This window comes from Cibotium barometz, chromosome 12 (assembly GCF_041138505.1).
Source record: "Cibotium barometz isolate CiBa-2024 chromosome 12, ASM4113850v1, whole genome shotgun sequence".
NCBI classification, from domain to species: Eukaryota; Viridiplantae; Streptophyta; class Polypodiopsida; order Cyatheales; family Cibotiaceae; genus Cibotium; species Cibotium barometz.
In genome coordinates, this window is record NC_141057.1 from 3818273 (window position 1) to 3830931 (window position 12659).

General features: G+C 46.4%; 1 protein-coding gene across 1 annotated transcript in view; it reads right to left on the minus strand.

Annotated features, from left to right (window-relative positions):
- The window catches only part of LOC147632963 (ferredoxin-dependent glutamate synthase, chloroplastic-like), a 93365-nt gene that overhangs the window by 24702 nt on the left and 56004 nt on the right, over nt 1-12659 (minus strand). The window contains exons 17-20 of the mRNA XM_086805963.1: nt 2003-2099; nt 1629-1744; nt 1291-1488; nt 1085-1195 (exon numbers count right to left, since the gene is read on the minus strand). Coding sequence (XP_086662089.1) covers nt 1085-1195; nt 1291-1488; nt 1629-1744; nt 2003-2099 — 522 coding nt within the window. The remainder of the gene's footprint in view (nt 1-1084; nt 1196-1290; nt 1489-1628; nt 1745-2002; nt 2100-12659) is intronic.

The following is a 12659-nucleotide window of genomic DNA, read 5'->3' on the forward strand; positions in this document are numbered from 1 at the left end:
ACACCCCAAGAAAGAGGAATGTAGTGGTAGATGCATTGTCGCAAAAGCCGTATGTAGTAGCTATCTCAATTGCCTCTCATGGGGACTTGTCTACCATACGTGATTTGTACCATGCGGATGCAAATTTTGCCACTCTTTGGGCCGATTTGATGGCTGGTCATGCACATGTAGTTGCATGCGCGAAAGCCTTGCTGGACTGATCTACAGCCCTAAGGCTATTTAAGAAGCTGAGCTTTGCATCTTGCTGTACTCATCTCAAGAGAGACAGTGCTTCCACGCTCCTTTACAAGAGCTGAGCACTAAGAGTTGGCTATTTGACACATTGGTGAGACTTGTGATGCATGGAGCTTCATTTTTGGGGACCAGACTTGCAACAGGCAGATTGGAAGTAGATAGAGATATTGCAAGTGATGATATTCTCACGCATGACCACAAAAAAGCCATAGGCACCACATGAGATTGTAAAGGCTGGGGTAGTCCTGGTCCTTGATGCTCTCTTCCAGACCATCACCTACATCTGCCATGTACACATTGGATGGAGACCATCTCCTACGGATGGCACTTAGGAGTCTTCAAGGCAGTTTGCATAGGAGGGACTCACAAAGAGCACTCACACGGGATGGTTTCATTGAGGTATCTGGATACCTATACAAGTGCAAGAAACGACACTGAACCACAAAGGTACCTGCTTTATTACACTTGTTGCAGTATCACCATTCTGTAGACCCTTAAGATGAGGCAAAATTGGAGAGTATCCATAATTGACATCTGAAAGATGCCGCCATAGAGATATTGCAAGTGATAATGTTCTCATGCATGACCACAAAAAAGCCACATGTACCGCATGAGATTGTAACGGCTGATCCTGAGGTAGTCCTGCTGGTCCTTGATACTCTCTTCCAGACCATCACCTACATCTGCCATGTACACATTGGATAGAGACCATCTCCCACAGTTGGCACTTAAAAGTCTTCCAGGCAGCTTGCATAGAAGGGACTCACAAACAGCACTCACAGGGGATGGTCTCATGGAGATATCTAGATACCTACACAAGTGCAAAAAACGACACTGAACCACACAGTACCTGCTTTATTGCACTTGTTGCAGTATCACCATTCTGCAGACCCTTAAGATGAGGCAGTGTTGGAGAGTATCCATCATTGACATCTGAAAGATGCCGCCAGCGAATAGGATCCTGCATTAATCACAGAGGAAAGACAATGCAATCAAAAATTAATAAGCTGATGTGTGATGCTATGCTATACTTATGCTGGAGCAAAACTGTAATACCTCGCCTCCTTCTCCGGAGTTTGACTTTCCTCCAATCCTATTCATTGCAACAGCAATTGCTTCATGTGTCTCTCTTGAGATAGCGCCCAGAGACATCCCTCCCGTGCAGAAGCGTTCCACAATAATAGAAGCAGGTTCAACTCTACCAATAGAGATAGGTTTCCTGTCGCTTCTAAATTCTAGAAGGTCCCGAAGAACCTAAAACAAGAAAGTACATCAATGCTCTAGAAAAGAGGTTGTGGCCTGTCATGATCTCATTAGACCCTAAAAGGTGTATAAGATCATGAAGCCCACAAATGAACTAGAACTAACTGTCTAGACCTGGCATTAGAGCTTACATTTACAGGCCGAACGGCCAAATGCTGCTGATAAACCGCATAGGCACTCTCATTCCTCTCACGCACTGCCTTGTGTAAGAGCTTTGACATCTCTGGATTATTGCTGTGGTACTCCCCTGTCTCAGCCAACAACAAGAAACATTCGCATCAGAAAGGTATGAAGATCCCCAGTCATTGTTTCTGCAGAGGAAATGTTTTCACTTCAAGGTTAATATTATAGCAGATGAACGTTCACATTAGACAAGGCACAGGCAGGGTCACTGGCATAATGTGGAAGCAACAGACAGCCCTGTCATGGGCACACTGCCCATGTGAGCAGTTTGACACCAAACAACTGGCAAGACTAAAATTCATGTCACAAAAACATCTCTCACCTCCTGGTCGAAATTGGATGAAACCATAATTTTCTAGCCTCTTTGCTGTTTCCTCTGAAAATCCTTTGATCCAAAAAGTCATTGTTTCTCTTGCTAGCTGCAATCCAGAAGGCAAACATTACCTCTATGCCAATAATTAGGCACAAGAAGATTGGTGTGGTCCTCGATAGCTGAAGGAAATTCCAAAAGCTAACATAATACTTAAGAATACCAAATTTTTCTTATCAAACTTGCCATATATGCCCAGGCACAACTGCACGGGCAAGAGTGCCAACCTGTGTGTGTGCACACACACACACACACACAGACACACACACAGATTTTCACATGAATATATCGAGAGAAATTTTACAAGCATGCACTCACAATACATACATAACTGCATGCCTGCAAACCTGTAGACTTGTATACATATATACCTATCTACATGCCTTCCTAATTACGTACGTAAGCATCCTCAATCCATCCATACATACATACATATTTAAATACAAACATGAATACGTACATACATATGTGGTATATATTCATGTATACATAAACACCTATCTACACGCCTCCTAATTATGTACGTAAGCATCCTCAATCCATCCATGCATACATATATACATATTTAAATATAGACATGAATGTATTCATATATTTGTGTGTATGTACACAAATATATGAATACATACATGCACACATAAACTTACTTACACCTGAATGTATGTATGTATGCGTACATACATGCATGCTCACACATACTTACATCTGAATGTATGTGTGTATGTAAACATGTATAAACACACACACACACACACAAAGTTACATCTGAATGAATGTATGTGTGCAAGTGCATGTGTATATGCAATATATACATGCATACCCACACATACATACATATTTATGTATCTATGTATGTATGTATGTGCCCACTGCATGCCTGCAAACCTGTAGTCTTGTATACATATATACCTATCTACATGCCTTCCTAATTACGTACGTAAGCATCCTCAATCCATGGATACATACATACATATTTAAATATAGACAAGAATACGTACATACCTATGTGGTATATATTCATGTATACATAAATACCTATCTACACGCCTTCCTAATTATGTACGTAAGCATCCTCAATCCATCCAAGCATACATATATACATATTTAAATATAGACATGAATATATGCATACATATTTGTGTATGTACACAAATATATAAATGCATACATGCACACGCACAAACTTACTTACATCTAATGTATGTATGTATGTGTGTATATATGCGTACATACATGCATGCTCACATACTTACATCTGAATGTATGTGTATGTAAACATGAATAAACATACATACATATACACATACACAAACTTACATCTGAATGAATGTATGTGTAAGCAAGTGTGTGTGTATATGCAATATATACATGTGTACCAACACATACATACATATTTATGTATGTATGTATGGGTATGGGCACACACATACATACATAGGTAAGTGTCAGGGTTTTCTTTTATTCATTCGGTACAAAAAGGTTTCATAAATGCTTGTACATGTGTGAGCCATGGTCAGCCCCAAGGGTTGACCTAGCGCCTTTCTACATGCTTCTAATGATGCTCATGCTGAATGAACTGAATGTACTTGACGGAATGACTGAATTATGGTCTTATGCTTATATATAAGTGAAAGGTTGCTGGTCGACCTGCTACAGATGCTGTCGGCCAGCATTGGACATGAATATTCACATTTTATTCCTGATTGGTAAGAAGTGTAAGTTCTACAGAGAAGTGTGAGTTCTACAAATTGGTAAGAAGTGTGAGTTCTATAGAGATCACTTCTTGAGACTCTCCGAGGATGGATTCTTTGAGATCCCGGGATACATATAGAAACACATGTCACATGCCATGCGTATCACGATCGAGCAGCTCAAGGTATGTTACGACCCTGTGTTTTTCCCTCTGGACAACAAGCAAGTGGGCACGGGCACGGGCATGGGATGAACACGTGTGAACAAGCATCAAGTTTGAATGTGAAAAAGAAACCTATAGGTGTGGGCAGCCCAAGTGTGAAAGGGGAAAAAAGGATTTTTAAAGTCATAAGGTTTTTAAACCTTTGAAGGATAAAAATAATATTTGAAGGCAAGCATTTTTGCTATTGCTTTTGGCATTTTTGAGAAAAACGCATCTTTCTTTATATAAGGGAAGGTGGCAGAGATTCGATGGAAGAGGGGTGGTGGTGAAGCCGTGGGTGATCGCCGTGTGGGAAGGTAGCCGCCGCCCAGTACAGGAGGCGCCGCCGCCGGGTACCGCTACCGCCGCCAAGTAGTACCACTGCTGTCAAGTACCGCCGCCGGGTACAAGCGCCATCGCCGGGTACAATCGTTGTGTCATGCACTTGATTTTAGCAGGTTCTGAAGGAACAAACAAGAGTTGTTCATCACTTTGACGTGACAGTGTAACCTTATTGTTCAGGATGATTGTTTCATCACCCAGATGCACTGGAGGAGCATTGCTTTTGGTCATACGGGGACTCTTTCTTCATTGGATGCTTACTGTGTTATTGAGTGCAATCGAGGACACTTGCTATTTTTCAAGAGGGGGGTATGTTACGACCCTGTGTTTTTCCCTCTGGACAACAAGCAGGTGGGCACGGGCACGGGCACGGGATGGACACGTGTGAACAAGCATCAAGTTTGAATGTGAAAAGGAAACCTATAAGTGTGGCCAGCCCAAGTGTGAAAGGGAAAAAAAAAGGATTTTTAAAGTCAAGGTTTTTAAACCTTTGAAGGATAAAAATAATACTTGAAGGCATGCGTTTTTGCTATTGCTTTTGGCGTTTTTGAGAAAAACGCATCTTTCTTTATGTAAGGAGAGGTGGCAGAGATTCGAAGGAAGAGGGGTGGTAGTGAAGCCGTTGGTGATCGCCATGTGGGAAGGTGGCCGCCGGGTACATCTGCGCCGCCGCCGAGTACAGGAGCTGCCGCCGGCCGCCACTGGTACAAGAGCCGCCGCCACTGGTACAAGAGCCGCCGCCGGGTACTCCTGTCGCCGCCGTCGGGTGCTGAGCCGCGCCGCCCCCGGGCACTGCCACCAGGAGTTATCGCTGCATTGTATCTTTAAGAGGCTAATCACACATGAAAAAGAACCTTGACACACTAGTGGTTGTTCACACACTACAACCACATGGGCAGCAATGGGCAGTATAGAGCAGCCAAGCAGGCAACCAGATGGGTTATTGCCAGCTAAAAGCGAGCACGTGACTGCATCTATGGGCTGTTGTCAGTCGGGCAGCTAAGCGGGTTTCAAGTAGAGGCTGCACGTGTGGCAGACCAAGTGGCTGCGCATATGGGCTGCAGCTAGCAAACAGGCCAGGCGGATGCAGGCAGGTTGCATGTGTGGAAGCAGCCAGCAAAGACATCTCCAGGGGACTGTTGGATTGGACAGCACGACTCTATCTCTCTCTTGGAAGAAGGCGAGCTAAAGGAGGCACCGAGGGGCTAACAGCCAAGGGGTTTCTCTCTTTCTCTCTCTCTCTCTTCGCAAGAAGGTTTTTTTTTACGAGATTGGGATGAAGAGGATCAAGTTAAGAAGCACAGGATGATGTTCTTGGAAGAGATGTGTGTTGCTCTTCGTCTTGGACTTATGTGTATCCAGGGATGGCTTGACACGTCCTCTTTCTTTCTCTCTCTAGGTTTTTGGCACTGTGATTGGACGGTGCATATATGTGGATTTATCTGTCATGGAAACAGGACATTGGTCTTTCGAGAAGAAACAGGACTTTGGTTTCGAGGATATAGGCCTATGGTTTATGGATACATGTCTCTGGTTTTTCAGATACAGGTCTTTGGTTTCATGAGGAAAGCATGTCTTTGGATTCATGTGAACAGGTTCTAGTTTTCTCGAGGTTACATGCAAGCTATGACTATAGGAAGGACATGTGGTTTGGTACAACCCTATTGCTGTTTGGGAAAGGGTTGTGGGATCCATGTTAGCAATGGAGAAGACCTTTTCAAGCAAGGAGGTGTTGTACAAGTGTGCCTTCTCTATGGAATGCTTTGCTGTAATAACGAGAGTTCTTATTTGGAAGTCGTTTGGGTGAAAGCTTCGAGGGATGCTATTGGTAGAGGATTCTACAAGTTGTACTTTGTACTCAAATTTTGTTCAAGTAAAGAAATGCCGCAAGGGGCGCCACTGCGTTTTGGGGCCAATCGGTATACTTGTATTATTTGCAGGAGCACTCTAGCTCCCCTGTTTGTTTTACTTTTCCAAGTTCCCATGGGTGATGAAGTGTTTTGTGTGCGAGTGTTTGTTTCACCGCCCGTCAAGTTTCTGAAGGCCGGTTTCAAGGTATCCTCCCACCGCCTCAGAGTAGAGACTAGCAGAGCTGAGGATATCCCACATGAGGGGAGGACATGTACAGTATGCATCACAGAAGCAGTAGAGGATGAGGCCGGTTGCCCAGCTTACTATGAGATACGGGGAGATTCCATTGCCTCTTCCGAGAGAGATGCGGACCACTCAGACGGGTGATACAGTTTGAGGATCAGAGGTGCTTGGGCACGTACTTGATAGAGCTCAGACAACACAGGGATGTAGTGTTGAGGCAGCATGCTGAGAGACAGCCCTGGCTCCGACAGGACACCTCACAGAGAGCCATCAAAGATTTCTTTGTGCTACATACATCCACATCGGAATCTACTGCCCACAACAGTTCCTCCACTACGACATCAGAGCCCACCACCCGTACCCACGCTCCAGCTCCACGCCCCAATGAAATTCCTAGTGAGAGAGGTCAATCCATTCTGCGAGCCAGACGTCCCCGACCCAGACGTCCCCGACCCAGAGCATCAGGACCCTCCACCACATAGAGACGGATTCGTGAGGTTCTCCGCCAACATGTCACACTCCCATCACAGAGGCCTGACATTCACTCCACCATCAAATTGGTTCTGGCCGAGGCAGGTGTTGACATTAGCTGATCACAACATATATCACTCTACACAGGATCATCTGTTGATCACATGTAATGTCAGATGTTTTCATTTTACTTTTTCTTTCAGTTTTCCATGGCTCAATATATCCATGGTACCATTGCATTACTTTTGGTATCATAGGCCCTTGAGGTCTTCCGTAGACGTTAATATAACTCTCTCTCTCTCTCTCTCTCTCTCTCTCTCTCTCTCTCTCTCTCCACAACCCCCCCCCCCAATCTCACATTACACTCAGGTCGAGCTTGACACTGTTTACTCCAATCACATCTACCGCCAACTCCAAGATGTGGAACCTACTGTCCCCCTATCCACCCTCACAACACAACTCACCACCATACTCCAAACATCCGCCATGCCCCAGAACTGTTGGTATGATGACGAATGTCGGGCCACACGCTCCCGTCTTAAGCATGAGGTACGGATCGGGCAAATCACGAAGCGCCAAGCGCAACGGATTTCTCAACGGCTCACCCAATGCAAGAAATGGGAGTTCTATGCTCGGAAAAGGATGAATTATATAGACTTTTCTTAGGGCCGAACTACAAAGAGGCATGGAGAAAACCCGAGAACATCGCCCTTCCACACCTCTCACCTGCCCAGACACATGGCACTCCTATGCACACTCCCTCTATCATATCCCCCATCAGCCACCCCTACCCCCGCCCAACCACCTCCACCTTCTTCACAAAGGGCATGGTCCTCAAGGCCATTCGTAAACTACGCAATGTGCGAGCCCAAGATCATGAGGGACTCACTGCCAAGTACATCTCACATGCCCATGATACCCTAGCGCCCCTACTAGCCTACATGTTCAATAGAGCCCTTTGTGAAGGATTTCCTTCCTCCTGGTCCAGCAACTCATCCTCAAAGCCGAAGATCTACTTGATCCTAATAACTACAGGACGATCATGATTGGCCACACATTGGCCAAACTCTATGGATCAATGCTAGAGGCAGAGCTCAGTTCATTTGCAGAGAGCTAGGGATGCAGAGCCTCAAGACAGGCTAGCTTTCCGAGAAGCTACTCTACCCTTGACCACATCTTCACCCCCCGTGCCATCATCGAGGAGGGTAGAGCACGACACTAAAGGATTTACTGCTGCTTTGTGGATTTTCGCAAAGCTTTTGATAGTGTACCGCGAGCCCGCCTCTTACACCGTGTACAGGAGATCAAAGTCCCATCTGACATGGTTTGGAGCATCATCGCCCTCTATGAGTCCGTCACCAAACGAGTGAGAGCCCCAGGAGGTACATCATAGGAGATTTCCAACACCATTGGGGTGAAACAGGGCTGCCCTCTATCACCCACTCTTTTCGGCCTCTACATTGATGAGATCTCGAGCTTCATTGATGGATTAGGCGGGGCTGGTCCCACACTGGCAGGAATATTGATCCCCATACTACTTTATGCAGATGACATCGTCCTCCTCTCAGACTCAGCCGAAGGACTTCAGAGAAATTTGGATGCCTTACATGACTTTTGCACTCAGCGGGACCTCTCTGTTAACCTTGGTAAAACAAAGGTAATGGTCTTTACATCCAGATTGAGCTTCACATACAGAGGGGATCCTGTGGAGATTGTCTCATCCTATGTCTACCTTGGTGTCACTTTCAGTGGCCCACGCTTTACCATGCTTCCCGCAGCACATGCTAGAGTGACGCGGGAATATGCAGCCTTGAGCTTACTTGAGCGGCAGTGCTTCCAGGTACATTTCCAGGAGCCCAGGACGAAGGGCTAGCTTTTTGACACCCTCCTCGCACCAGCCCTGATGTATGGAGCAGCTTTCTGGGGCCAGATTTACCCAATGAGGATTGGCAGCAAGTTGAGGCCCCAGGTCATGATGTTCTCCCGTATGATCCGCAGCAAACCATCAGTCCCACACCAGATAATCCAGGCAAAGTTTGCTGCACCCCCGATGCTAGTGGAGGCACTCTTCCAAACAGTCACATATCTCCATCGCATCAGTCACATGGATCCCCACAGGTACTCGAGGCTTGCGCTGGAGTCCTCCAGACAGCTAGCACTTGAGGGGCACTCTGGAGTATGGTATGCACTAGTTTCCACTTGGTTCTCAGTATATGGGCTCTCCATGGACCGCCTACCCCCCCTTCACTACAGTTTGGACTCCCCTTTTCTCTGACTGTCTCACAAGGATACCAACCGGGTTATCCAGTCAGATCTTCTCAGCCTCTACACACATTGCACATGGGTCACACCTCCGGAGCTCCCCACGAAGATGCACTTCTACAGAGATCACTTCCTCACACTCACTTAGTATGGATTCATCCAGCAGCCGAGCTACTTGAGTGTTCACATGTCCCATCCCATGTGGATTGCGATTGGCCAGATACGGGTTTCATCCCACTGCCTCAGAGTGGAGATAGGTAGAGCTGAGCGAATCTTCAGAGCCGGGAAGCTCATACGAAGACCCAAAGAGGAGAGGATCTGTCGACTATGCTACACAGAGGTTGAGACGGAGGAGCATTACATATGCCGCTGCCCAATATACTATGAGATCCGTGGGAGGTTTCACTGTCTATTTCGTGAGCGATTCGATCCACTCTCCAGGATCATTGACTTCCAGACCAGCGTTGCCTGGACCTATTCCTGCTTGAGCTCCGCAAACACAGGGACACCTTCTTCAGACACAGGCCCGTGCCACCCGGCCTCCTCCCTACGTAGCCAACCATCACCAGTTTCTTCCGGACCCAGGAGGAGGTGAACACCAACATAGTGGATCTTGTGGACCTACCTCGCCTGAGAGGAGTTACCTTGGACCGACCTCTGCACTCCAGCGTGCCCGACGCCCCCCCCCCCTTCTCCCCCCCCGGCCACGATCACCTCATCAGCTCCAGATCCAGGACAAGCTCCACCGCCATCGAGCTACCTTTCCACGTGACATAGCTGAGGGAGACCTCTCGGCCATACTCGTCAACCCCATGCTTGACATTTTGGAGAGTGGTATACCATCTACTCGGAGCTGATGTTGCTCCCATGTTTTTATGTTTTTATGTTTTTAGTGTTCCATGGACAGTTTTGTATCACCCCAGTGAGATAGGTATATTTATGTTTTCATTATGTTTTACTTTCCATCCCATGATGAGATATGCCATGGACATTATTGTACCACTTTGGTCTCATAGGCCCATTGGGTCTTTAGTAGACGCTTTATCTCTCTCTCTCTCTCTCTCTCTCTCTCTCTCTCTCTCTCTCTCTGCCATGCCTACGTAGTGCTCTGCTTTCTCCCCCCCTCCTGGCTAGTGCGCTGCCTTGCTAGTGATGGCCGTCATCTGCACACAGCTTACTCACCTCTGCAAACCTACTTGCCACCTCTGCATACCATAATCTTGCGCAAACCCTAAGTGCTCTCTGTGCACCTTCTATCTCTTCGCTTCGCTTCTCTCTCAGCCCCCCCATATCCCCACCCGCCCTCTCTCTCTATTCACCTCTCTCCCACTTGGGCTGGCTCGCTATGCTAGCCCGTGTGCATTTCCGGCTCAGGCCCCCAAGACAGCAACATAACTCCCTCCCTCCCTCCCTCTCTCTCTCTCTCTCTCTCTCTCTCCATTGGCTGTGGGAAGTACTGCAGAAAGTCATGGCCAAGACCGGAGTTAAAGAGAAGCTCGTGAAGGTGGAGGACATGCTCAGCACAATTATCAAAGAAAACAAGAAGATGGTCGACTCTTCTGTTACCGCAATCATAAACCGCCTCTCCAAACTCGAGAAGGGATTTGACAAAATCCAAGAGCTCGAAGAGAGACCATCCAGGCAAGAGGCTGAGATTTCATCCCTAGAGGAGGAACTAGTGGAGACCAAATTGCATGCTAAAAGTCAAGCGACTGAAATCTCAGTCCTCATAAAGGAGTTGGAAGCCACTTCAAAAGGCAAGCTTGAGGATGGAAAATTTCAGCCCTCCTTGATTGAAGTGCTGAATACCATCAAGGAACAAATGAGGATCATTCGAGAGGAGGAGGAGCAACATAAAGAGAAGACATCTTCATGGGTGGAGGTGATCACAGAGACACACAAGAAGATGGACGAGGTGGAGAGGTCGCCAAGAAAGGGAAAGGTAAAGAATTGCCACCCATCCCCACTCCCACCATCATCAACATGACCCTTGAAGAGGAGCAAAGGAGGAAGACTCGGGCCTTACATGTACGAGTGTCCGATCTAAAAGACCGCGATGATGCGGAAGGGGAAACCAAGGAGCTCACAAGACGGTCAAAATGCTTCCCCAGCATTCTTGACATAAAACAGTCATTTAAAAACAGGTCATAAATACAGTTTCTATAAACGAACTCTCGTCTTTCCACATCAATCCACATTATTTAATCCACATCCGTTTCATATGTATTCCCATTCTCATCCAATCACATCATTTTCATCTCATCACATCTTTCCTCATTTATCCTCATCACATCTCATCCACTCGCTTCTACCCTCATCACATCTCATCCACTCGCTTCTACCCATATTCACATCTCATCACACCTCATCCATTCACATCACATCTCATTCATTCTCATTGCCTAAGATCTTCTTGACCAGGGTGTACCTACAGAGAGACGCTCTGTAGGCTCTGATTGCTGAGGAATGTAGATGATTATGATGAATTTCCAATACACGTAAATACATGCATCACTGTTGCTGGTTCGCCTGCTGCCCAGACCTGTCATGGCATCATGGAACGAGTGCAAGAGTTTCCACCAGCCATGATATTTGGCATGGTTGCTTTATATGAGGTAGTGACTGACAGAATATGTGCACTGGAAAGGGGGGGGGGGGGCGCGGTGTGGGGGCGGTTTGCACTCAGGGGATATCTGCAGCACTATTGGGGTCAAACAGGGCTGCCCACTCTCTTCCACAGGCTCCAATCACACTATAATCATTATAGATATAAACTGGGTGATGACCAAGCATTCATATGCCATAGCTAGATTCCCAGAATGAAATCTATGTAAGGTAGGGAGGGATTAGGTTAAGTAGACACTCTTCATCGTATATGAGACCCAAGTTTAAATAAGGGCCAGTTATATATAGCACATTATGTCATAATGAATGGACACAATCTCCCCTTTGTGCCAAATGTGTTCTCTAGTTTTTTACTTGCACTTTGCTTCTTTTTGTGTATGAGATAGAGAGAGAAATGAGAGTAGAGATCAGATTACTACTCATGTTTCTATCCATTCTTTGTGTTATGAGAGAGAGTAAACAGTGGACAAGAGGTGTGTGAGTTCTTGTGGTAAGGTAAAGTAGTTTCCTCTATAATAGAGAGAGAGGTGGGCTTAAAGGAGAGAAGCTGGTAACAGCAACCAAATAGGCTTGGATGGATTCAAGTTGTAGCCACGCACACAAAGGCATGGAGAGTGGGAAAGAAGAGAGAAGGTGGTGGCGAATCTTCTAAGGAGAGAGCACTTATCATTCCTTTCCCCTCCATGGAAGCGAAGAAGGACTTCTTGAAGAGACGTCCTACACTCAAGAAGACGGGAATATTTCTTGGAGATGACCTCACACTCTCGCAGCTTGCCCACATGAAAGAAGTTACGCCCGAGATAAGGGCAGCCCGAGAGAAAGGGAAAGTAGACTTCTACAAAGATGGTAAGAGTGGTGATTACAGAGAGGCGCTCTTCATGGCGGTGCGAGACCTATGGGACTACACTCAGAGTTGCTACT